Here is a 26,701-nt window from a genome sequence, read left to right as displayed (position 1 = left end):
AGAGAAGGGCATGTAAACCACAAAGGGCTCCACCTCCTTCTATCTGGAGAGCTCAGAACAAGGAGCTCACCCCAACTCCAGATGGAGAAACTGAGGCACGGGCACATTAAGTGACTTACCCAGGGTCACCCAGTGAAGCAATAGCAGAGCTGGCATAGAACCCAGGAGTCCTGACTCCCAGTTTGCTTGCTCTGACCACTCAACCTCACGCCCTTTCAGAGGAACCCAATTTCCTGCTCCCCAGGAACGTAATTTCCTGCTCCTTTGCTCTGGCCACTACACCTAAGAGCTCTTTGAAATTAGTGGGGGAGGGGGTGGACCATAGCAGCTGTAACGTGGCTCCGACGTGGGGCTGAGCCAGACGTGAGGAGTTTGGTTGCAGGATGGTGGCCCCCAGCCCCCGCCCCAGTCTCTGACTTCGTTCACAACTTGGCCTTTCCTCTCTCTGCACAGAGCTGTCTTGCAACTTTGAGATGGGGCTCTGCGGCTGGTACCAGGATCAGAGCGATGATTTTGAGTGGGTGCGAGGCACAGGGCTGGGGCTGGGCTCTGACCACACCACCGGCACAGGTGGGTCCTGCTGGGGAGCCGGAGGGCTTGCCCCAGAAACTCCTTGGCTATGGGGTGGGTTGGAGCGGTGGCTCTGGGATCTATTCCAAACTCAGCCCACAGAAGGCGAGCTGAGGGCCAGGAACTTTAGAAGGCAAAGCTGGGCCCCTAGTTGTGGAGTGCGGGGGTCATGCCTGGGCCCGGGCCCCAGGCAGGGCCGTGGGGCAAGGCAAGGGCTCTGGTAGGGAGCAAGCAGAGTTCTGCTGGGAGAGGCTGGGTTTGCTTCCGTCTGCTGCCTTTCCAGCTCACGGGTTGCCAATACACCTGGGCTGGGGTAAGGGCCTGGCCAAGATCTGGGTGAGGCTGGTGTGGTGTGGTGAGGCTTGGCCTGTGGCTGTAGCAAGCTGGGGCTGTGTGCAAGGAGGGCTGGGCTGGTTCTGTAGATGCCGGCCTGCCCTTGTTCCTGCTGCTCCAGTTCTCACCATGGGCTGTGTTTGCTTCTGAAAGGCTATTTCTTGTCTGTGGATCTCTCCGCCGCAAGCACCTGGGGCCTGAGCGCGCGTCTCATCACCTACCCTCAGGACCCTCCCACCAGAGAGCAGTGCCTCTCGTTCTGGTACCGCCTGGATGGCCCTCAGAGCGGTAAGTGCACCCTGCTAGGGCTTCCAGGGGCTGGGCTGGGCCCATTCTGCATGGGGCAGGAGAAACAGATCCTTCCCCATCTCCTCCAGGAAGGTGCCAGTTGACATGCCTGGCATTGTGCATTCAACAGAGAGCGCCTCTGGCAAGGACACACTTGGGCACTGCCCATGAGGCCATGGTGAGGGACGTGGGTGAGCCAAGGGCTGGAGCTGCGTTGCAGAGAGGGACATGTCCCTGCTATGTGGGTCACTCTGGTGCTCGCCCTTCCGGAGGTGAGGTCCCAGCTGCGTGGGTGGCCCCAGTGCAGGCTGGGAGAGAGAGTTCCCCAGCACGAGGAGCCTCTCTCGCAGCATGGCTCCCTCCCTTTCCTAGTGCCCCAAAGGACAGCCCCCTGCCCTCCCTGCCCCAGCCCTGCCGAGACTCCTCCCCACAGGCCCCTCGCTCACTGGCCCAGGGTGGCTGTTTTATGGGGACCCAGCACTTGGGGCGCAAGGCCAGCTTTAGCTCCCGACAACCACAGGTTCCAGTCCCAGCTGCTCAGCCCAGCCCTTCCGGGGCGATGAACTGAGTGCCGGGCAGTGGCACGTTTCTCTTTGGGGACGTAAAACCCCGGCTCCTGTCCGTTCTGCCAATGCAGCTCCCTGGTCACTTTCCAGCAGAGGCTGCCCCTGCCTGCCGGCGGACACCCCCCAGAGCTGGCTGCAGGTCAGTGGGGAGAGGGTTCCTGGCTGTCTGACAGGTGCTCTAGGAATGCTCTGTGCCTGTTCCCACCTGCTGTTCACCTGCCCATTCCCATGGGCGCCCTAACCTTCAGTTCCAACCCAGGCACGCTGAACCTAAAGATCCAGCACGATGGGGAGCCGGAGACGGTGCTCTGGACCCAAACGGGATCTCATGGCAGCACGTGGCACCTGGGATTCGCAACACTCAGTCGCCAGGCTCTCCAGAGGTACCGGGTAAGGCCCCGGAGACAGTGCCTCCTCCCTCTTGGCACATGGGGAGTCACTGCAGAGCCAGGGGTAGGACTCCGGCCTTGCTGGCCCCAGTGCCATGCTGTGGTCACCGCCAGCCCCTCCTGGACTGTGCCTGCCCCATGTTTGTACAGCACCAGGCACATTGCTGGCACTCAGTAAGTGATAACAGCGAGGCTGTGCCACACTCCTGAGCCTGGGGCACTGCCATGTAAGCTCCATAAGGCTTTGTGCTGCTCCCCCAGCCACAGGGCGCCTGGGCTGCAGCCCTGGCAGCAGCTGCTTTGGGGGGTCACTTGGGTATTTAGGTGTCTGACTCCACAGATTTCTGTGGCCGTTGGGCTCCTCCCCAATACCTCTGAGGACCCTTTATCCTGTCCCATGCAGGCGTGGTGCTGACATGGCGCCCTCCAGTGGTGAGCATAGGCAGAGGCGGTGACAATGGGGGCGGTGCTCAGTGCTGTGTGCCTCCCTCCTTGACAGCTGATCTTTGAGGCTCTCCGTGACGGGTACCTGGGGGACATGGCCCTGGATGATGTCACCGTGCGAGCTGGAGCCTGTGGTCCCCAGAAGTCCTGCTCGTTCGAGGCCAATGCCTGTGGCTTCTCCTCCAGCTGGCAGTACACATGGGCACGGCAGAACAACGCCACGGGCACTGCCACCGCTGGCCCTCCCACTGACCACACCATGGGGACAGCCCGAGGTAATGCAGCCCCTGTGCTTCTGCAGGGCTGTGGGGGCCCGTCTGCCTTCCTTGGGCTTGGCAAACAGCCACTGCACGCCACCTGCAGCACAGGGCCCTGGCCAACCACGAAGGTCCCGTGAGGTGCCGGGGACTGTCCTCACGTGGTTCTGATTGCAGAAGACAGCTCTCCCACGTGCCCATGGGCTGATTATCAGGCCCATGGCTGCACCTGGCACACTGAGCTCTGCAGAAAAGCTGGTCCCCCGGGGGAAACCACGTGTGAGCAGCTGGAATGCTGCAGCATGGATGCTGCAGGGCAAGGCTGAGGTGGGGACCAGGACACGGGAAGGGGAGGGGTGAGCAGGGAGCTCCTGTGGCACTGCCAGGTGGGGCTGAGCCAGTCCGTTTCCAGGGCACTCCAAAGTGGCCATGCTGATCTCCTGGGTTCGCGGTTCCACTGAGCCAGTGCAAACAGCCAGGGACCAGCCACATCTCCCCAGCCTGAGGGACGGGCTAAGGCAGGTCAGACACCAGATTAAGGGTCTTTTAGGCTTTCGAAAAGGAGACGCGGGGGGCTTGCTCGATAGTTGGCACTGCAGGGAGAAGACAGGCTGGGACTGGAAGGAAAAGGGCACTTCAGGGACCTGGGGCGCCGGGAGGTGCTGAGCATAGAAAGGGGCTGGGAGCAGGGCTGGGGGGCGGGTGAAGAAGGGCAGAGGAAACTTTCTGTTTGGTGGGAACATTTGAGTTTGGACTCTTGGTTTTCTCCCCCCTCTCCATCTCGGGGTTATGTTTGTTGTTAGATGACTGGAGGGCTAAGCCACAGCTCCACCCCAGACTGGCGCGTGGCAAGCTGAGGGCACACACCTCAGGAAGAGAAACTGAGGCAGGGAGTGCTGGCAGTGCCATGCTGGGCCAACAGGGGGTGCAATAGAGTAGCCATGCCCCTCTGACAATCCCATTGTCTTGAACTCTAGGAGGGGCCAGGTCGGGTAACAGGAGAGCTCTGTCAGCCCGCCTGGTCTGTGCTGGTTCAGGTGCACTGGAAGATGCAGTTATTCTCTGGCTTTTCCTTATTGTGGGCCTGCAGCTGGGTCCCTTCTCTGGTTGGTTGGAGGGCTGGCAGGGTCTGCCCAGGGCTGGTGCTGGGGGGGGGGGGTGTCCATGGCTGTGCCCCGTGCCCAGGGGTCTGCCCAGGGCGGGTGCTGGGGGGTGGGCGTCCATGGCTGTGCCCAGGGCTCTGACCAGGGCTGGTGCTGGGGTGTTACCCGCACACTCTAGGGCACCCACTTTTACCTAGTTCCTAGGGCTCAAGGCGTAACCCAGTTCATTTAGGTACCCCCAGCCTTACCCAGTTCCTAGGGTACAGGGCCAGTGGTAGATTTACTGTAAAACAAACCATGCAGTGGCATGGGGCCCCCAACGACGGGGGCCCCAAAATGCAGGACGAATCTGACAAATGAATTAATTTAATAAGCATTGCAAGTTGCGAAGCAGTCCAGACTTTCTGCATTCTGTGAACTTATTCTGCGAACTGTGCTCTAAACGTGGTTTTTTGAAGTAGTCTAGCAAAGAATTTTGCTTTGCCATTTTTTCTCTGTCTCGGCAATAGCATAACAGCAACTAAGGGAAATTGTCATTTGCCAATCAAAGTCTGTCTGCTTGACCAATTATCCAATTGAACAAAAGCACCCTCCCCCGCACTTTGAAACAATGCCCGTGATGTGTCACTAGGATGTAATGGTTCAAAATCCTGTTTTTACAGAGCTTGATAAAAACGTGGGATTAATGGCGTTAAAGCTAATTGGGTGGTCCACGGCCCATCCAGGCCCACCTGTGGCTAGACCCCTGCTCTTTCAGACATTTTTAATCTGCCTAAAATCTAGGTCAGTTTTTTAGCAATAATGAAGTGACACTATGAGTCTGGCAGTCAAAAATGCAAAAAAATGAAGGCGAGGCAAGAAGATGAAGCTAAGCAAAAAGACAGTTTGTCATCTTATTTTAAAAAGCTTGAAGTATTGAATAGTGGACATTCATCAAAAGTAGGGGCGAGGAAACATCTGAACTATCTGATCACTTGCCGAGTTGGGGGGATACCACAACGACTGCAAAAGTTGAACAAGTGAACTCTGAAGTGACAATGGAACTACAAAATATTGGTAATTTTGTCGAAGTAAGGGAAGAAACCTACCCTGAAGACATTGCATTATGGCCAAAATCTGTTGCATTGGATATGATAGACTATTTCTTAGTAAATGAACCGAAAAACGTAGGTAATATGGAAAATTTGAGAAAAGAGTATGAGGTTGCACGACGAAAGCAATTTAGAGGTCTTCATGAGTCCCATTTTCTGAGGATAAGAAAAATGAGAATTTGGATGATTTTTTTGGAAACCGCTAAGGCAGGCTACTGTTATATTTGCAAATTATTCCCTGACCATAGTAAAGGACAACAAACATTCGTCGACGGGCACTCTAATTGGAGAAATATTGCAAGACATATTGCTGATCATGAAACTTCCAGTGCTCATATTAATGCTATGTGAAATTCGTTCAAAGGTGTAAATTATCTGGAAGAACTGATTCTGTTTTATCGGCTTAGTTTGAAAAGGAGTGTTCTTATTGGAGGAAAGTGCTGAGACGTGTTGTTGCCACGGTCAAACTGCTGTCTTCTTTGGGACTACCTCTAAGAGGACATGATGAGTCATCACTGTCAAATCAAAAAGGTAATTTTTTAACCTGCCTTGAATATGTTAGTGAATTTGACGATTTTCTCAAAGAACATTTGAAAAATGATCAGTATTGTGACTCAGGGAAGACCAACTTTTTAACGCACCAAACCTACGATGAATTCATCACTGTAATGGCAGAGCGGCTCAGAAACCAATTAACTGATGAAGTAAAGGATGCCAAGTACTATTCCATAATAGTTGATTCAACACCAGATGTGAGTCATGTAGCCCAATTAATATTAATGTTAAGCTATGTGATTGGCAGTGGTGAAGTTGTAGAGTGGTTTTTTTTGTTTTGTCCCGCTAAATCCCACACTTCTGAATGTCTAGAGACAACTGTTTTGGAAATCATTGCAAATTTAGGTTTGTACATCAAAAATTGTCCTGGGCAGAGCTTTGATAAAGTCGCAAATATGGCAGGAAAATATTCAGGTCTACAGGCAAGACTGAACGATGCAAGCCCCTCTGCTTTATTCATACCATGTTCCAGCCATTCCTTAAATTTAATCTGCAACGCTGAAGCCGAATCCTGTGAGGGAGCTACACATTTTTTTGACTTTGTTCAAAACGTGTATGCCTTTTTTTCGGTTTCCACGCATCGGTGGAGTATGCTACAATCACGCTTGGAGCAGGCAAGTGAGAAACATTTGACAGTCAAAAGAATTTGTGACACCAGGTGGTCTGTTCATGCAGATGCTGTTTTGGCTTTGAAAATGAGCTATGATAATATAAAGAAAACCTTATTTGACATTAGCCACATCAAATTCTGAAAAACCACGTGCGAAAAACTGAAGCAAAATCCTTAGCAGAAAGGTTTGAAAAGTACGATATTGCTATTTTTACTCTTTTGTGGAACCATTTACTTCAAAGAATTAATGCCATTAGCAAATCACTGCAAAAGGTTGATACAATTGTTAACCTCAATTAAAAGTTTTGTCATGGAAGTTCGAAATGACTATAGCTCGGTGGAAGCAGAGGCACTAACATTAACAGAAAATATAGGTTCCTCTGATATATCTGATGAGAAGTGTAAAAAAAGCAGGAAGTTATTTTTCGATGAAACTAGAGACAATGAAATCAATTTAAAAGGGAAAGAGAAGATCATCGCTGAGACCATCAATGTTATTTGTGACACACTAATAATGTAATTGCAGAGTAGAGGTGAATCTCTAAAGAAAACTGTTGATTTATTTTGCGTGTTTTTTGACAGAAGTATGGATGAAAATGCTAAAAGCCACAGTAAGAAATTAAGGGAATCCTACCGAGAGGACATAGACACAAAATTTTTTGAAGATGAAGTGAAACATTTCGTTCATTTTATCGAAAATGATGAGGTCTGTGCTTTGAGATCACCAGCTGATTTGTATAGATTTGTACGTGATGGTTTGCAAGCAACCTTTCCAAATGTAGAAACCATTTTGAAAATATTTTTAACAATACCTGTCACAAATGCTTCGGGTGAACGTACTTTTTCTGTATTAAAACGAGTTAAAAATTATTTGCAAAATACGATGAGTCAGGAACATTTGACAAGGTCGGCAATATTGACAATTGAAAGTGCCTCTTTACAAAATATTACTTACGATGACTTAATTGACGATTTTATAAAGAAAAAGTGTAGAAAAAAAGCTATCTGAAGAATTTTTTTTCAGATTGAATAAGTTTCTTCAGAGGAAGTTAATTTTTATTTTTCCATTCATGCATCATTTATACTTTTTATTTTTACACATTTTTCACATTAGCGTAATGCAAATACTAGCTTCATCTAGACCAGAAGTTCTCAACTGTGGTCTGAGAACTCCATTCAGGTGGACCGAGGAAAGGTTATTAAGTTTTTTTTATAAAGCGCTCTTATCCAAAGCACTTGACAATAGTTAGCTTTTTGTAATAGTACAAACAACATTTGGAAAGATCATTAAGGGGTCCGGCGAGACCCTCAGCAATTTTCAAGTGGTCTGTGAAAAAAAAGTTAGACTACAAAAACAATCAAGGTACCTCACTTTATTTTCATTTATTTCCTATTACTTATAATATAGGAGGAGGATGAAGAAAAAAAGAATGAAAATGGGGTGGGGGGAGATCAGAGAGAATGCTCTTTTTCTTGGCTGGATCCTGAGAGTCGGGCCCCGAAAATGAAGCTGCGCACAGGACCCCACTAACTCTAAATCTGCCACTGCTCAGGGCATAATCTTTTGTGGGTTTGTGGGGTCTTTTACCAGTGAAAGAGCCTTACACAGTAATATCCTTAACAGCTACCAAAACAGAACACACTCGCTAAGCAGGCAATGCTCACCACTCCCAATAAGGCAGACGAACTTTTCCTGGTGGCCAGGCAGGATCAGGTCATCTGGGGCTCCAGCTTCTGCAGCGTGTAATTAGCAGGTGTTGAGGTCCGGCAGCTCTGAGCTTGGGCTGTGTCCTGGAGTTCGTTCCAATCCAAAGAATTTCCTTTTGGACTCCAGTTTACATAGTTAAACTTCAGTCCTGCTTAGCTGTGCCTTAACCAACCATTTTACTAAAGTTTACAAAATAATTCTTTGACCAGTCCTAACATATTGAGACACAATTCTTTACCCACTCATACCCTGCCATCTTAGTTGATTTATACCTAGCAAAATTAGTTATGTTACAGAAACAATCAAAGAACCAGACAGAGACCGTTCAGATAAACAATGGAGACGTCTGGGTTTATGTCACTGAGGTCATGGAAGTGACGTCCAGAGACCTCCGTGACATTCTCTGCTTCAGCCCCAGGGGCTGCGGGACTCTGGAGCTGGCAGCCAGCGGGGCAGACTCCTGAGGGGGCCTCCTCGGACCTCGGGCGGGGGGATGGGAGACGCCTCCTTTGAGCGGCTGGGGGTGTCCCATTTTCTCTTTGGGCAATATGGTCAAGGGGGAACCCCACAGCTCCCAGCCACCAAGGTGGTGGGGGAAACCATGGAGCTGCAGCAGCAAAAGTCACAGACAGGTCACGGCTCCCGTGGTGAATTTTTGTTTATTGCCCGTGACATGTCCCTGACTTTTACTAAAAATAACCCTGACACAATCTTAGCCTTAATAATAGAGAAGTAGGGATCATAAAGGCAAAACAATAAAGAAGAGAGATTTCACGACCCACAACTGCTGCTAAGTGATTCCTTGCCAGACAGAATGCCATCAAGCAAAGTTTTCTTTAAATATCTTAAGAGATTCCTTGCTTATCTGGTGATGGTGGGCGCTATTAGGACAGGAGCCTTCTCAACAGCCTGATATGACATTGTTTTAATGTAATTTAGAGGGAACATGAGAATGTGACTTTCTGCTTCTTGGCTCCTGGCTGCTGCTCTCCTAATATGGCTGCAGAAAAAGGCCTCAGACCTTACCGGGGAGAGGGGTCCATGGCTGTACCCCATGCCCAGGGGTCTGACTAGGGCTGGTGCTGGGGCGGGGGTGTCCAGAGGTATGCCCCATCCCCAGGGGTCTGACTGGGGCTGGGGCTGGGAGGGATGAGGGGGTCCATGGCTGTGCCTCGTGCCCCTGGCTCTGACCGGGGCTGATGCTGGCGGGTCCATGGCTGTGCCCCATGCTCAGTTCTGGGCCTGGAGTGATTAAGTGACTCTCTGCCAGGCTGTTGGGTTTTGTTTTTCACAGGATATTACATGATTGTTGATACCAGCAAGGGCTCCCTGCCCCGTGGGCAAGCAGCCACTCTGAGCTCTGGGCAGTACAGGCCCCTGACTCATCCGCAGTGCCTGGGCTTCTGGTACCAGCTGAGCCCCAGTGACCCAGGTGAGCCCGGAAGCCCTACCCCTTTGATCTCCTCGGGCTGGCGGGTGCAGAGATGCTGGGCAGTGGAGGGAGGGGCAAGAGGCTGTGGAGGAAGGCTGGTCTATGGTTGAAGCCAGGCCTGGGAGTCAGGACTCCTGGGTTCTGGTCTCGGCTCTGCCACACACTTGCTGGGTGAGCCACGGCCCTTCTTGGGGCTTGGTTCCCTCGTGGTAAACTGGGCATCCGGACCCCCCGCCCATGACCTCACAGGGAGTGTGAGTAGGAGTGTGGGGAGCTTCGACCTAGGAACAAATCCCACTGCCTCCTACTTGTGCCCTGGCCTACTTGTGCCCAGGTGCAAGCTCCTGGTAACACTGCCAGTGCCATGGGCTTGGCGGTGCCGCTGCTCCCTGCCCTCTACTCCGGTGGGTGGCCCTCAGGAGATGTCCCCTGTCTCTGGCTTTGCTAGGTTCTCTGGCGGTGTGTGTGAAGGAGAAGGGGGTGCAGCGGAGGCTGTTCAGCGTGAGCTCAGTGCAGGGGGACGCTTGGCGCTATGGTAAAGTGACTGTCCAAGCGGCTGAGGACTGGCAGGTGAGACAGCCATGGGACCTGGTCCCTGACTGGCGCTCTGATGCGCTGGCAGTACCTATAAATAACAGGGTGATCAGTCAGATCCCAGCCCGAGTCAGAGAGGAGCTCCAGAGCCCTGGCGCCCTAACCCTGGAAGCCGCACTCCGCGCAGCGCTCTGAGGGACTTCCCCAGCCCCGGCTACTCCGCGGGCAGCCAGCCATGGGTGGAGGCTGGACTGGGCCTGCCAGGCCTGGTGAGGGGAAGGAAGGGCAAGTCCTCCATCGGAGCTGGGTTCTCATCTAGCCTAGGTAGGTCTTACACCACGCACTTCCCCGTGGCACATGGGCACCGGCCAGCAGCGGGGGTGGAAGGCTGGAGCAGACCTGGGCTAGTCCTGGGGCACCGTGCTGTTGCTGCGTGGCTGAGACCCGTGGGGTCTATCAGGCTCTGGCCCAGCCTGCACAAAGAGGAGGGGCAGAGCAATGCCATGGGTGGGCCTGGCACCTCCCTTCCAGGCTGCATGAGAGCATGCCCAGCCCCAGTGGTGTCCAGTCAGCTCTGGCTGGGCCGAGCCTGACCCTGGACCTGCTCCCTGCTCTCTTTGGCAGGTCGTGTTCGAGGTGGTGAGTGCTGGGGGTGAGCTCTCCTATGTCGCCCTCGATGATCTGCACCTGAAGGCTGGCAGCTGCCCAGAGCCAGGTACGGGGCTGGTAGTGCCCAGGGCCCACCAGGGCAGGTGCTGTCCAGACACAGCTCTTCAGAGCTGGGCAGTCTGGCTGGGGACGGGGAGGGCAGCCCAGCAGCCTGAGCAGGGGGCAGTGAGGGGAGTGGGTTCAGCTACACAGGAAAAGGGGGGCAGGGCAGGGGAAGGTAGGGGGGGTGCTGAGGTGAGGACTGAGGGAGGGCGGTTGGCGCAAGGTGCCAGCCAGCACAGTGCAGAGTCTGAGCAGCCCCAGGTCCCTCTTTGGCGCCTGCCTGTGGGAGGTCTCTGGCTGGCTTCTCGCTGCAGCTCCTACAGACCACGGGGAGGGGGGTTGTACCCTAGGACAGGTCCTGGCCAGTTGTGTGTCAGTGTCAGAGTGGACAGGCCAGGGGCGGCTGTGACACATGTACGCTGCTGTGCGTGGCAGGGTCAGTCAGGAGCTGGCCCCTACCAATCTGAACATGGCAGCCAAGGCGGGGTTGAGAACCTGCTGCTCTGCCCAGGTGCAACAGGTTTGTATAATTTTTGGTGGTGCCCAGAACGGGTCCAAGTCCCGCCCCCTCCCCTGCCTTGTAAGCTGATATATATGTTTTAAAATAATGTAAAAATGGACTGGAAACAGTAAGCGCTTAACAGCTTCCCTATATTGCACAATGTGTGTGTGGGGGGGGATGAGGGCTCTGAGGTGGAGCAGGGGGTTGGGGTGTGGGGGGATGAGGGTGCTGGCTGGGGCTGGGGGGCTTGGGAGGTGGGAAGGGCTCAGGGCTAGGGCAGAGGGTTGGGGTGCGGGGGGGTTAGGGCTGCGGGGTGGGGCTGGGAGGCTTGGGGGGTGGGAAGGGCTCAGGGCTAGGGCAGAGGGTTGGGGTGCGGGGGGTGAGGGCTGCGCGGTGGGGCCATGGATGAGGGGTTCACAGTGCAGGAGGGGGCTCAGGGCTGGGGCAGAGGGTTGGGGTGCAGGGGGGTGAGGGCTCTGCAGGGGGTGCAGGCTCTGGGGTGGGGCGGGGCTGGGGAGGAGAAGTTTGGGGTGCAGTCAGGCTGCCCCGGGGCTGGGACCAGAGAGGAGGACTCCACAGTCCCCCCAGCCCTCTCCCCGCCGGCAGCAGCGAGCTCTGGGGGAGGAGCCCCCCCTTCCCCTCCCCAGCAGCACACTCACCCGGCACCGGCACTGCTCCCTCCGCAGCTCAGCCAGCCGCCGGTGCCGCTCCCTTTTGTAGCCGGCAGTGGCCGGCGAGGGAGCGCAGTGCGGAGCAGCAGGGCAGCCACCTGCTGCCCAGGGCGCAGGCAGGGACGCTCCGGGGGAGGCGCGCGGGGCGGCAGGCGGGGCCGGGGGACGCTCCGGGGGAGGCGCGCGGGGGCGGCAGGCGGGGCCGGGGGAGAGACCCTGCCCCGAACATTGGTGGATCCAGGACCCCGGGCTCTGAATTTGCTGGAGCCCGGGCACCACGGGTCCATATAACTCACCGCCCCTGGCTCTGCCCCAGGCCAGCGGAAGTGGACAGTGACCAGCATTTGGTGACTGGCATTGCAGGTTCTCGTCCCAGCCCCACGTCACTCCATGCCTGGCATTGCCCGTCCCCTGTGCCACAAGCCAGAGCTGCCATTGTGCCAGCCAGAGGGAGCCGCCCCAGGCCCTGTGGCTCAGCTGTGCCACCTCGCTAAACGCAGCGCTTCAGACAGCAGCTTCATTCGGCTTCTCCCACATCTCGGGACAGTCACATCAGCTACTACCACTGGGCCAGGGCTGGAGGCTGGGGGGCTCCGAGGTGCTGGCTGGAGGCAGGGGAGCTCATGCAGTACCACATACAGATGTAGCTGTACACTGAGGGGTTATAAACCCCCCTCTCCCTCCAGCATCTGGTGCTGGCCACTGCTAGAGACAGGCCCAGGCTGGAGGGGCTGATGGGCCTTCCCAGCCTGGCAGTTCCAGTGTTCCCAGCACAGATTTACACTGGGGGCAAGGTGATGACTGTCCCCGTGGTTAGAGGCCTGCCGCTGTTTTCCTGTCTAGCAGCCCAGGTTCGTAGGGATGGGGCTGCCCCAGAGAGGTCTTGCTAAGGGCCTGATCCCTCCTCCCACTGAGTGCAGGGTGGGCCCAGAGGATGCCCCGGTGGCACCATGAGCCATGCTCCTGTAATGGGGCAGGGGGTCTCTTGCTGGCAGGTTCCTGTGACTTTGAGTCAGACACTTGTGGCTGGACCAGCCCCTCAGACCGTACCCTGGGCAGCTACGCCTGGGGCTGGAGGAGCGGGGCCAGCCCGGGCCCCGAGGTGGACCACACACTGGGCACGACAGCAGGTGAGAGGCACTCTTGGCCAGGTAGGAGCAGAGATGGGGCTGCTGGGTGGAGGCATCCTGGGGGGAGGGTCCTGACTGGCCTTGGGCGGGGGGTCGAAGGGACCCACCCACTGATGGGCAGGGCTGGGGAGCTGAGCAGGTAGCCTTTCTGGGAGGGGGTGGGCAGCAGAGAAAGGGGCTGGGGGACTCAGGGTTTGGGCAGGGAGGCTCCTCACTTCGGGACAGTGCCCAGCATGGCCAGGAGCACCGGGCCAGAGCCTCTGGAGGGGCTGGGGGACTGCGCGTGAGGGAGGCAGATCCACTCCTCCGTCCTGGCCCGGCTCCACTGAACTGGGGACTCAAGCCTCGTCTCTGGGGCTGGGTGGAGAGACGCTGATTGGCTCAGGAACTGGTCTGGGGCTGGCTGAGCTCTGCCCAGCGTGACTTGCAGTTCAGCACAGCACTCAGCGGCTCTCAGCACACCCAGGAGCCTGGATCTTGGCTGGGGGCCATGCTGCGGGGCTGGCGCTGCGGTGGCCCTACTGTCTCACTGGTTGCGGGCAGCCCCCCTTTCTCTGCGGCTGGCAGTGGCATGCGTTGGCTGGCGTTGCTGGGAGTGATGGTGCAATGAGCAGGGCCGGCTCCAGCTTTCTTGCCACCCCAAGCGGCGAAGAAGAAGAAGAAAGAAAAAAAAAGATAAAGCTCTCCCGCGCCGCTTCATTCCTCGGCGGCAATTCGGCGGCCAGTCCTTCCCTCCGAGAGGGACTGAGGGACCCGCCACCGAATTGCTGCCGAAGACCCAGATGTGGCGCCCCTTCCCATTGGCTGCCCCAAGCACCTGCTTGCTGCGCTGGTGCCTGGAGCCGGCTCTGGCAATGAGTCATCCCAACGACCACCACTGACCCTGCAACAGCCCCAGCTCAGAGCTCGGTTTTTGGGCAGTGCCCAGCCACCAGCCCTGACCCAGGGAGCCCATCAGGGTCACAGGCGAGTGGGGAAATGGTGGGGTAACTGAGCCCCATGAATTGGGGGGAGCAGAGAGACGCTTCTGGGACTCAGAGGGCCAGAGAGGCTAAGGGGAGGGAGCACCGAGCCCATGGCGCTCTGACCTGGTCTGGGCTGGGGGCGGGGGCATTGAGCCCATGGCACTCTGACCCGGGCTGGGGGGGGGCACTGAGCCCATGGCGCTCTGGCCGAGGTGCGGGGGGAGGGCACCGAGCCCTTCTGTGGAGTCTGACTTCAGGTTTCTAGCTGGGGGGAACTGGGGCCCACTGCAGGGAACATGGAGTGCAACACCTCCCGCCCATGGGTACCTGGGCAGTTCCGCCTGTCTGGGTCTGGCCAGGCTCCCAGCTGGCCAGTTCCCTTCGCATGCTGTGTGGGCAGCCCTGGACTCTGACACCCTCTTTCTGCCCAGCACCAGCCTGGCTCAGGAAGCAGCAGGGCACATCCCTGCCCTTCTGCACCAACGTGCCTCTGCCTGGCCCTGCCTGTGGACCCCTTGGGGGTGAGAGGCCCTGTGGCTGCCCGCTGGGGAAGGGAGTGTCCTGGGAGTCCCCTCAACAGGCCGGTGAAGTAGAGCGCTGCCTAGGAGTCAACCCGAGGGGCTTGGGCAGGGTCACATGAGGAGCCCTGGGCCACGGTGGGCAGGACACAGGGAGATGAGGGGTGGGCAGACCCAACCTGGCCTGCCAAAGGAGGCTGGCAGCTGCACTCCTGCTGCATCTCCCCCACAGGTCACTACGTTTCCTTTGACGCCAGCGTGCTGGGTCCCGGGGGGAACGCCGCCTGGCTGCTGAGTGAGCACCTGCCAGCCACCACGGGCGCCTGCCTTCGGTTCTGGTACCACATGGACTTCCCAGAGCACTTCTGTGAGTGACGCCTACTGCCACGAGCCTGGGGCCTTTGCCCCCAGGGCTGGCATGGGGGGTGGACAAAGGGCCAGGGCTGGCGCGTGAGAGGCAAAGGGCTGGGGCCAGCTGTGGGCAGGGGATCCGCAGCCGTGCTACTCCAGCTGGGGAGAAGCAGAGCAGGGAGTTGGGAAGCTCCCAACCTGGGGCTAAATCCTGGGCGAGAGGGAATTCTCTCAACGAGCTGATGAAGCCAAGAGCAACTTGTCAGCCAATCTGAGGGCTGGCCGGGCTGTTCTAGGAGCCCTGGGGCACTAGTTGTGGGGAGGCCCCACCCCGCTGGTAAGAGCAGCTGCACAGGGGCTTGTGGGCAAGGTGGTCGGCCTAAGCCCTGGCCCAGGGGCTCCAGCCAGCCGAGCTGATGCCGCTGGGAATGGCAGCACGGGGGGGGGGGGGGGGTGATGCTGCACAAGAAGTCAGGTGTAGGGGTTGGAGCTGGAAGCCAGGACTCCTGGGTTCTAGTCCCAGCCCTGACACTGACTGGCTGTGTAACCCTGGCAAGTTACTGCTCTCCCTATGCCTCAGTTTCCCTCTCTGGTTCTGGGGGGGGTTGCTCAGGTTTACCCCCCAATGTCTGAACTGCTCTGGGCCCTGTGCGTGGTGGGGTTAGCCCAGGCAAAGGCTGAGCTCTGGGCTGCTGTCCCTGGGTGTCTGCATTGACCTTGGCCCCCGCTTCCATCTCTGGACCAGACGGCGGCGAGCTGAGGGTGAAGCTGTACAGCCTGGCAGGGGAACTAACAGTCTGGTGCGCCCGAGGGCACCAGGGCCGAGGCTGGTGGAACAGGACCATCTCAGTGCAGAACACTGTGGAGTTCCAGGTAATGGTGGGGGGCATGCCCAGAGCTGTCTGGAGAGCGGTGGCATGGCCCTGCCAGCAAATCTCCCACGCTGACAGCTGGGGGTAGCAGACGCAGCCAGCAGGAAGATGGAGTGCTAGTGATGGAGGAGCCCACCTGCTGGCTCACCATGGGAGAGTCAGGCAGGTTGAGTGCTGGGGGCATCCCTGGCCTGCAAGCGGGCGCTAAGTGGGGCAGGTGCAGGGCATCCCTGTTCTGCGAGCAGGCACCTGGCACTGGGGCGAGCTGAGCGGGGCAGGCGCAGGGTGTCCCTAGCCTGTGAGCAGGCACCCCACCACCGACCTTTCCCCTTTGAAATGTGGATAGTGCACTCGGAGCCCAGGCCCAGCCAATCCACGGTGGGAAGTAAGAGCAATTACCGCATTGTGACAGACTCAGGGGCGGCTCTAGCTTTTTTGCCGCCCCAAGCATGGCAGGCAGGCTGAGTCCACAGGACTGGCGGACCTCCCGCAGGCAGGCCGCCAAAGGCTGCCTGACTGCCGCCCTCGCAGGGACCGGCAGGGCACCCCCCGCGGCTTGCCGCCCCAGGCACGCGCTTGGAGCGCTGGTGCCTGGAGCCGCCGCTGGACAGACTTCCCTGGGGTGCAACCTGGAACTGGGGAACCGCTGAGCCCTCTGGGCCCCCTCTCCCACTGTGAGGCTGTGACAAGCTGCAATCCTCTCCAGGATTTGCACTCACACAGCCATACACAAACAGGGACACATCCAGCTGCAGTTACATGAAGATTTCTCTTAGCCACTCATGAACTAACTATAGAGAGGCTCCAGACAGTCCCCTCCAGCTCCTCAGCCTGGGACCTCAGAACTGTCCCGTCCTGCCCTGGTCAAAAGCCTGACCAGTGTAAGTTTATTATCCAGGCCACCCCCTCCCTCAACGTGGAGATCATATGCACAGGCTTTTATTAACTGAGCTAAGATTTTTCATGCACTACACTCAAACCACACTGTTTTTAGGTGTCTGTGCGTTTGTGAAGCAGGGGCCCTGGGGCTGTTGGATGCTGCCCATGCCGCTGGTTGGCAGCACCAGCTCAGATGCCCCAGTGGAAATAACCCAATGGAACCAACCTGCCCCCCCAAACTGAGCAGGTTGGGTTCAGCTCCTTGCCAAGGCCCTTTGTCTTTAGCCCCCCGTCACAAGGTGCCATTGGCTTAGGGGGCAGTGGGCTGTCTCCACCCTGCAGTCAGGCCCCTGCTCCTCTCCTGGCTGGGTGCTGCCCCAGCATCCCTTCCTCTAGAGTGCCCTCCAGTGCTGGGGGCTGAGCAGTGAGGCTAGTGCCTCCCTGCAGGCATCATTCTGGCTCCTTGCCAGAGCTGGGACGCCTGTTCTCCCATCCCCCTTCCCTGGGTGCTGTGCTGGGGCTCAGGCTGGATTCCCGCTCTCCCTGCAGATTGTCTTTGAAGTGACCAATGGCGTGTGGCCTGCCGGGGGGACCGTCGCCCTGGATGATATCACGTACCATGCTGGAGAGGGCTGTGATGGCGCCGGTTTGGGCCAAATGGAAGGTGAGGCCGAGTCCAACCGAGCCAGAGGTCAGAGCAGCTGTGCCTTCAGCAAGGCACTACTGCGGAGCACCCCTATTCCCCACCCATCTGTGAGACCCATGGCGCAGGGTGGGGCAGGGGGTTGTGGCAGAGAAACGAGTCACCGACTGTACAGGGAATTAGAGGCAGAGTTGGGCAGAGGACCCAGGTGTCCTGACCCGCTGCCCCTTTACCTTCAGCACAAGAACATCCCTTTTCCCCTTCTGCTTGTACACTGGCCCACCTGGAGCTCTCGCCCTGGCCCGCAGGGCTGGGCTGCTCTCTCCTGCTGCAGCTTGCTCCCTTCCTGACATCTCTGGGGAAGGCCATGTGGAGGGAGACAGTGCTGGGGGAGGAGAGGCTGAATGCTCTTCTGGGCCTGCTCTGCCAATGGGGCTCCCCGGGCAGTCAGGGAGGGGGAGACGCACACTGGTGCTGGTCTTGTGGGTGAGCTGGGAAAGCAAGGCCAGCAGCCAGGGGAGAACAGGAAATGCTGCCTGCTCAGGAGGGAGAGGAGGAAGGTCCCGGGCTGGAGCTAGTCCCTGCTCGCCAATGAGGGACCCTCAGGAGGAGGCGGCCTGTGAGTGAGGACACTGAAGGGTTAACGCATGCAGTGATAGTTACTGCTGCCTTAGGCCACTCCTCTCCCCTTGTGCTCTCAGGAGAGCTCGCTGGGCCAGGCAGTGCTGGGGAATGGGCATGTTAGTCGTGTGCTGGGAGAGGAGTAGCATGGACCACATGTTGCAGATTGATCCCCTGAAGCCAGGTGCTGGGGCCTAGCTCCCATCCCTGGTGGCGATGGTGCAGGGTCCCAGCCCAGCCGTCGTCATCCACTGTGCTCAGCACTTGCTTCGCTTGCAGATGGGAACCCTGCCCAAGGTGCTGTGGCAGCAATGGGGATTGGCATTCTCCTGGCCACTGTATTCCTGCTCCTGCTAGCTTTGAGCACATGCTGTTGGCTGAAGAGGAGGGCGTCAGCGGGCAGGATGCCAGAGGAGAGAGCCACCAGCCAAGGCTTTGACAACATCGCTTTTAGAGATGTAAGGAACTGCAGCTCACGGCCTGGGCTGGGGGGTGGGGTTAAGTGAAGGGCCACTAGGGGCTTTGCTTATTTATCCAGCTGCTGCCTTTGGAGTTTGAGCATCAGAGTCAAAAATGACTGACTAGGAGGGTGACTGGGAAGAGAGAGAATATGAATGAATGACCACTGCCCCGGGCTGGAGCTAGTCCCTGCTTGCCAATGAGGGACCCTCAGGAGGAGGCAGCCTGTGAGTGTGGCCCCAGATGCCACACATGGGGAAGTGGAAGTCCCGTCCTCCCTAGCCGGGACTAGCACCTGAGCCCGGTGCAGGGTAGAAGCCACCAGCCAGGTCCTCTCCAGGCCCAGCCCCTGCCTCAGTGATTTACCTCTCTACTGGCTGCCCTAGACACTCAAAACATACTGCTGGGAAGGGCTGCCTGACCGCTCTTATAGCTTCCCTTTGCTTCCGCAGCAGAAAGTCATTTTTCTGCAGGGAAGCTAAGTAATCTGCAGGGGACTTAAATTCTGTGCATGTGCAATGGTGCAGAATTCCCCCAGGAGTAAAGTTGGGTGGCTTATCAGCTTTGGCCCTATGCAGTCATACAGCAGCCAACGACGATGCTGGAAGGTTGCACAAGACCCCTCGCTGACTGCTGGCCACATAGCAGCTGTGAACTCCTCAAGCCCTCCTCTTTAGAATAGAGCAGGAGGTGGTAGTGGACACCGCAACCATCAGTGCTGCTTGATGTTCTTCACCCCATGGCTATTACATTTTCCTCCCCTCCCTGAGCTGGCTGTCAGGGAACAGCCATCCACTTCATTAGATTGGGCCTACGCTAATTACAACCAATTCCTACTCACCTTTAATTCCAGGACAGGGTCACTATAACTCCACTACCTGCGGAGGGGGAAGCAGAACCAGATGTGAGCCTCCCATAATAGGCACCTGCTTGTACTGTAGCTGCACATACAGAATGAAACATGGGTTCTCCAAGGCCTCACGCTCCTCCAGCAACATTGGGCTCAACTTTCATTTCCAAGGCTACCCTTGAAACTGTTTTGCCTATTGACTAAAACAGAAGCTCTGGTTGAGACAAACAAGGTCAACTGGAGGGAGGAATACAAGCCCCTTTTTGAACTTAAGAGTATGAACAGATCCTGTGTAACTGAATTTCCTGGAGCACATTCAAGAGAGTCCATCAGTACTGTCATATTCTTGCAGTTTCCCATATAGTACTGCCCTTTCCATATGAAGATCTGTCCCCTTGATTTTATCTAAAATAAAATGAATTCTATAAAAGTAAGATTTCTGAAGAAGACTGTGTAACTTAGTCTGTGTTTCAGTCTGTTCCGCACAATTGTCTGTTGTCACAGATTTTAATTGCAGCACTGCCTCCAACTACAACACAGCTAAGGGGTATGGTACTTTTTGTTCTCTATTTTTCTATCCAAGCCTAAGTATACTCCAGATATTTAACAAATGACTTGGGGTATTGGTTAAGGCATTTCATGACATCATCTGGTTTAAAGCTATTTCCTTGTTCTTCCAAAGGCCTTTTCATAAAATTTGTACTCCAACCGCCTCACTTTTCTGTAAAACCCATTCACCATACTTCCACACTAGTGCTTAGTCTAAGCAGAAGGGAAGGAAGTCTATTTTATACTCCTAGAGGTCTGAATGTGTAGAATCTTGAATGTCTCCATTAACTATTTTAACCCATAACTGAAGTGCTGCAGCCTCCTGACCAGTGTAGTGATACAGGAGTCCAAGTGCAAAATCCTTTGTGTTTCTCCAGCCAAGTAGCACTTGGCTGGAGAAGCTGCACTTCTGCCAGAAGACCGAAATTCTCCAAGACCAGTAGATCCAGAAGGCTTTCATGATTAGCCTCTGCATAGAGCTTGAGCAAAGCTGTAGCAATGTCTTCCTTGTAGCCATTTGCAACTTCAGTGCTGCGGCCTTCATTCAAATAACTCATGAGGAACCGTTTGCACTTAGTCATCTTCTCCTGATCCCCTTAGGCCAGCTGGTTTAAATCAGCATACTTGTAAAGAAGTGGATGACACTGTATGCATGAAGAGGAAGTAGGCAAAAGGAAGGGGTAGAGAGCGATCAGCTCCCAGACATCAAGTTGGTCGCTTCTGAAGAGTTCTCTTGCTTCTAGGAACTGGAGCTGTGCAAAGTGTATAAAACCTGCTTGCTGCAAGATTCGTTTGTACATTACCTGAAATTTCTCTTTTGGAATATTCATAGAAGATTAGGGTTGGAGGAGATCTCATGAGTCATCTAGTCCAACCCCCTGCTCAAAGCAGGACCAACACCAACTAAATCATCCCAGCCAGGGCTTTGTCAAGTCAGGCCTTAAAAACCTCTAAGGATGGAGATTCTACCACCTTCCTAGGTAACCCATTCCAGTGCTTCACCGCCCTCCTAGTGAAATAGTTTTCCTAATATCCAAACTAGACCTCCCCCACTGCAACTTGAGACCATTACTCCTTGTTCGGTCATCTGCCACCACTGAGAACAGCCGAGCTCCATCCTCTTTGGAACCCCCTTCAGGTAGTTGAAGGCTGCTATCAAATCCCCTCTCACTCTTCTCTTCTGCAGACTAAATAAGCCCAGTTCCCTCAGCCTCTCCTCATAAGTCACGTGCCCCAGCCCTCTAATTATTTTCATTGCCCAGCTTTTCTAAATAGTCCTTAACCTGTTCTTTCACCACTGAAGGCTGCTCACCTCCTCCCCATACTGTGCTGTCCAGTGCAGCAGTCTGGGAGTTGATCTTGTCTGTGAAGACCGAGGCAAAAAAAGCATTGAGTACTTCAGCTTTTTCCACATCATCTGTCACTAGGTTGCCTCCCCCATTCAGTAAGGGGCCCACACTTTCCCTGACCACCTTCTTGTTGCTAACATACCTGTAGAAACCCTTCTTGTTACCCTTCATATCCCTTGCTAGCTGCAACTCCAATTGTGCTGCATGCTCGAGCAATATTTTTATACTCCTCCCTAGTCATCTGTCCAAGTTTCCACTTCTTGTAAGCTTCCTTTTTGTGTTTAAGCTCACCGAAGATTTCTCTGTTAAGCCAAGCTGGTCGCTTGCCATATTTGCTATTCTTTCTGCACATCGGGATGGTTTGTTCCTGCGCCCTCAATAAGGCTTCTTTAAAATACAGCCAGCTCTCCTGGATTCCTTTCCCCTGATATTAGCCTCCCAGGGGGATCCTGCCCATCAGTTCCCTGAGGGAGTCAAAATCTGCTTTTCTGAAGTCCAGGGTCCATATTCTGCTCCTCTCCTTTCTTCCTTTTGTCAGGATCCTGAACTCAACCATCTCATGGTCACTGCTGCCCAGGTTGCCATCCACTTCTACTTCCCCTACCAATTCTTCCCTGCTTGTGAGCAGCAGGTCCAGAGGAGCACGGCCCCTAGTTGGTTCCTCCAGCACTTGCACCAGGAAGTTGTCCCCAACACTCTCCAAAAACTTCCTGGATTGTCTGTGCACCGCTGTATTGCTCTCCCAGCAGATATCAGGGTGATTGAAGTCCCCATGAGAACCAGGGCCTGTAATCGGACAACTAACAAGTTTTCAGAAGCAAGCCTCGTCTACTGCATCCTCCTGGTTTGGTGGTCTATAGCAGATGTCCACCACAATAATCACCCTTGTTGCTCTCGCCTCTAAACTTAACCCAAAGACTCTCAACAGGCTTTTCTCCAGTTTCATATTGGAGCTCTGAGCAATCATACAGTGCAACTCATCCACCTTTTCTCTCCCGTTGTCCTTCCTGAACAGTTTATACCCATCCATGACAGTGCTCCAGTCATGTGAGTTACCCCACCAAGTCTCTGTTATTCCAATCACATCATAGTTCCTTGACTGTGCCAGGACTTCCAGTTCTCCCTGCTTCTTTCCCAGGCTTCTTGCGTTCATGTACAGGCACCTAAGATAACTAGCCGATTGCCCTACTTTCTCAGTATGAATCAGGAGGCCTCCCCTGTTGTACCCTCCTCCTTGGTTTTCCTCCCAGTATCCCACTTCTTCACTTACCTCTGGGCTTAGATCACCATGCCCCGGCGAACCTAGTTTAAAGCCCTCCTCACTAAGTTAGCAAGCCTGCCTGTGAAGATGTTCTTCCCTCTCTTCGTTAGGTGGATCCCATCTCTTCCTAGCACTTCTCCTTCCTGGAACAACATCCCATGGTCGAAGAATGCAAAGCCCTCTCTCCAACACTACCTGCGCAACCACACATTTACCTCCACATTTCAGTGGTCCCTACCTGGGCCTTTTCCTTCAATAGGGAGGATGGACGAGAACAGGACTTGCGCCTCAAACTCCTTTATCCTTCTTCCCAGAGCCACATAGTCTGCAGTGACCCACTCAAGGTCATTCTTGACTGTATCATTGGTGCCCATGTGAAGAAGTAGGAAGGGGTAGTGGTCCGAGGGCTTGATCAGTCTTGGCAGACACTCCATCACATCCTGAATTCTAGCTCCAGGCAAGCAGCACACGTCTCGAGTTTCCAGTCTGGTCGGTAGATGGATGACTCCGTTCCCTTTAGGAGGGAGTCCCAGACCACCACCACCCGTCTCCTCCTCTTCGGAGTGGTGGTCGTGGAACCCCCATCCCTACGACAATGCATCCCATGCTTTCCGGCCAACAGGGTCTCCTTCTGATACCTTCCCTCAGAGGGCTCTTCCAAATCCTTCTCCGCAGCAGTATCTGTACAGACAGTCTGAAAACGGTTTTGCACCTCTATCTGCATTAGGGGTACATGGATTCTCCTCTTTCTTCTTCTTCTGGAGGTCACATGCTGCCAATTTTCTTCCCTGTTCTGCACTGCACCCTCTGATTCTTCAGCTCGCTGTACCAAGCGCTGTCTTCTATCCAGAAAATCTTCATTTTCTCTGATGCAACACAGGGTTGATACTTGGGTCTCTAGTCCTTTAACCTTCTCTTCCAATATGGACACCAGCTTGCACTTCGTACAGGTGAAGTTGCTTCTATCCTCTGGGAGAAAGACAAACATGGCACATCCTGTGCAGGTCACAACAGCTGATCGCTCACTATCCCATAATGTCTTCCTTCTAAGAGACTCTTCAGTGTTGTATTTACTGCTCATAGAAGCCTGAAAAGCAAAAACACCCAACAAAAAACTCTGTGGGAACTCCCCCCAAGCGAACTCCCTCTGTTTACCTGTCCTCTGTTCGCCGCTCACTCGGTTCACAACTGGCTGCTTTTTTATATGTTCCTTCGGGCTCCCTTTACTAAGATTAGGGCTTCTTCCACTCTGACTGGTTAGAAGTTCTTGAATCTGCCTTTCCAAAAGGTAATGGCACCAAGTTGTACACACCTTTATTGGTAGCTACAATTACCTTACCTTCAACGTCTTGTAGGATGTGGCCTTCCTTAAAAGGTAGGGTCTGTTTTCCTTGTTGACCCAGCATGGTATGCACTGTAATAAACTCTTCATCTAGAGCAACTCTGTAAGGAAAACACAGGGCTGCTCCAATCACATTCTCCAACCAGTGCACCGGAGCACTCTGGGAAATGCCATCCTGTGACGAGTCCACTGCCCTGCCCCCCTTCCTGGGCCCGCTGGCTGTCCCACTAAAGTGCAGAGAGGCCTCCAGTTATGCAGCACCCGTGGCTTTATTTACGCACACAGTTCTCCCACCACCAGGGTTGAGCTATATACAAGGCGTGCGGGGTTAGTTCCCTCTTTTCCTGCAGTCAGCCCGCAGCTAGGAGACTGACCTTTTCCCTGGCTGGCTTTTCTGCTGGCATCCAGCTCTTATAACTGCTGGCTTGTCAGGCCCACAGGTGGAGCCAATCTGCAGGCCAGGCATCAGGTCTGTTTCACCAGCCCCAATCTATTTCTCTTGATTGGAGCTGGCTGAGCAGGGGTAATTAGGTGCTTTTGCACCAGCACCCTGCTACACATCCACATTTGCAAACATACCTAACCCTCCAGGTCCAGCCAGCAGAAACTTCTGTTTGCCTATCCTTTTCATAACTGGCCATTTCTCATCACTGTGAGGTGCCAGTATTCTAATTCAATATGATATATTGTGTAGTGAATGCAAGGCATAAGTAATGACCATCTACCGCACAGGGTTACTCCGGAATAAACACTTCCCTCACTATCTGGACTCTATCCTCATACACCATGAACATCTGGATGGGCTGCCGTTTCACTAAGATAATGCAAACTTCTACACAAAAAGGGTCCCCAATCATAGGGTTTTCATTTAATGTGAATGTCACAGCTCCCTTGATTCTAGCTCCAGTTCATCATAGGTTCCAGGTTCATCATGTTAACTAATGTTATTGGGTTGTCACAAAGCACCAGTAGCGGTTGAGTGCTGAAACTGCTTTCAACTCACTGACCGCTTTCTTGAAGCCCAAATATTTATGCAGTTGTTTGGTGGCAGCAAAAGTTACTTTTCCAGCTGATGATCTCCTCTCACTTCCTAGTGGAAGAGAAAGACAAAGCAGTCATTGATTCCAATATAGACGTTTTCCCCCACAGCACTCAATGGATTGAACATCGATTTGAGCTTTGTCTCCCATTAGCATCTCCTGCTCAACAGCAGGAATGAGCTTAAAAGGCCTTCACACTCCTTGTGTCTTCTCTGCGGGGCTGTCAGGGCTGGGACTGCTGGCTCCGAGTCCGGGACTGGTTGGTGTCTGGCACATACCGGATCGGACGCAAACAGGAATTATGTATTTAAATTAAATAAGACCCCACAGCTACAGGGAAGAGGCTGGAGCTCGTAACGGTCAGGGGTTGGCTTGACAAGGTTTTTATAATTTCAAGGGATTTCATTTTAAGCATTTTTTATCCATTTTTAATTTTCAGTTGTGGGAAATGGGGGTGGGGGAGAGGAGATGATTCTTAATGACAGAAGTTGAAATTCAAAGAGTTAAGATTTTGCAACCATTAAAACAAACTGTCAACATCATGCACCACTATATACAAAGTAAAGAGCCTTAAACTAAGTTCTCAAGCAGCATTTTTCTGTCAGCTTCCATTATTGATGGAAATGGTCATTTTGGGAGGATAAGGTGTAAGTGGCATGTAATGATCAATCTAATCCTGCCAAGCCTAGTCATGGGTAACTGCATCACAGCAGCTGTGAGCACCTAAGAATTAATTCCCCTCCAAGGAGCAGGGTAGAAATGGCCCTGTTTTGTAGCAATCTGGTACTGTTATTCTACAATAAGTACAGCTATGTATCAAACCAATTTCTCCCTTTACAATTTCAGAAGCTATTTGACTAAAATCCTAATCTGACCCTTTATTAATCTCAAACACTATACAACCTTCAGCATGTCAGAGTTATCTTCAAATAAAAAGAAGTGATAGAGTGCAGGTTACTAGAAGCTCCTTAAGTCCAAAGACTGGCCCAAAAAGGGGATAGTACATCAACTGAACTTAGAGATGGATGGTCCAATAGCTACAGCCATTGCCTTGGATTCAAGTCCAAGCTCTGCCACAGTTTGTGTATGACCTTGGGCAAACCACTTACTGTATCTCACCATCCCCTTTTCCTTCCATCAAAGGCATGCTGAGGAGAAATCAGGGTGCAGGGGCCAGGTAACTGAAATGGTTGCATTTGCATTCGTATTCAGAGCATGAGCTAAACTCCCCATGTGCACTGGGCTCCAGGGAGCAGCAGAGAGAATGAAGAATGGGGTCACTGCAGAGTCCTACTGAGGAACATGAAAGGGAGTTCCAAGCCCTCAGTTTTTCACACTGCTAAACAAACAGCTTTTGAAGATTAGGTGGCACAAGCCCAAGTTTCCTATTGTACAGGAATTATTCTTGTTCAGCCTGTTTTCCCACAATCCACAGCTGTATTTGTGGACACTGAAGTATAGCATCATTTTAGCTAATAGGAAGCCTGCAGTCTGAACCACAGAATATAGTCTAGAGCTGCTAGCCAACTGGTTCTGCCTCTGTACAAGTACAAGCATATGTCGTGCAAGTCTAGCTTCTTCAGAACCATCCTTCTGAAAACTTGATTGAAGGGAAGTGTTACATTTCAGCAGAGAAATGTGCAGATATCATCAGTAAGTTTCTCTCTTGCAGGACTATATGGAGGTCATAAGATGCAGTGCTGACCTTACTCAGGCCATTACACTAAGTTACACTGAGCTGTCATCTCTAGCATGAGCCCTGGCAAGCTCAGAATATTTGCACCCATTTTGGTTAAAAGAAGTTTGTCCAGTTCCATTGGGAACTACTGGCTTGGTACAAAAGAGAATGGTGCTGGGTAGAAGTACTTATGTTTGACTAGCTGGAAGTTTCCTGGTTTAGTCTAAGTCCCTTTCTTTGCGATGACCTTGCTCTTTGAACCCACCTCCACTGCACTAGAGCCATAGTCAACACCACGACTTGTTTCAGATGGTTCAAGGCTGCTGTCCCAGGCCATACAGAAGAACATCTCACTTCACTGCTTCTGGCAACATCTGACTCCTCCTGTGCTCTCTCTGACTTTAGAGCTTCAGTGATGTCCTCAATGCTC

General features: G+C 53.9%; 1 protein-coding gene and 1 pseudogene across 1 annotated transcript in view; one reads left to right on the top strand and one right to left on the bottom strand.

Annotated features, from left to right (window-relative positions):
• The window catches only part of MAMDC4 (MAM domain containing 4), a 77,627-nt gene extending 58,506 nt beyond the window's left edge, over positions 1-19,121 (top strand). Inside the window, exons 17-29 of the mRNA XM_065418930.1 lie at positions 454-570; positions 1,057-1,191; positions 2,017-2,147; positions 2,646-2,865; positions 9,209-9,346; positions 9,795-9,916; positions 10,505-10,595; positions 12,760-12,894; positions 14,610-14,744; positions 15,474-15,601; positions 17,029-17,143; positions 18,023-18,201; positions 19,056-19,121. Coding sequence (XP_065275002.1) covers positions 454-570; positions 1,057-1,191; positions 2,017-2,147; positions 2,646-2,865; positions 9,209-9,346; positions 9,795-9,916; positions 10,505-10,595; positions 12,760-12,894; positions 14,610-14,744; positions 15,474-15,601; positions 17,029-17,143; positions 18,023-18,201; positions 19,056-19,121 — 1,712 coding nt within the window. The remainder of the gene's footprint in view (positions 1-453; positions 571-1,056; positions 1,192-2,016; positions 2,148-2,645; positions 2,866-9,208; positions 9,347-9,794; positions 9,917-10,504; positions 10,596-12,759; positions 12,895-14,609; positions 14,745-15,473; positions 15,602-17,028; positions 17,144-18,022; positions 18,202-19,055) is intronic.
• Positions 19,122-19,368: 247 nt separating this feature from the next.
• Positions 19,369-26,620, bottom strand: LOC135891450 (transforming growth factor-beta receptor-associated protein 1-like; annotated as a pseudogene).
• Positions 26,621-26,701: the final 81 nt, after the last annotated feature.

The sequence above is a fragment of the Emys orbicularis genome, chromosome 18 (genome assembly GCF_028017835.1).
Source record: "Emys orbicularis isolate rEmyOrb1 chromosome 18, rEmyOrb1.hap1, whole genome shotgun sequence".
NCBI lineage: Eukaryota > Metazoa > Chordata > Testudines > Emydidae > Emys > Emys orbicularis.
This window is presented reverse-complemented; position numbering and strand designations above follow the sequence as displayed.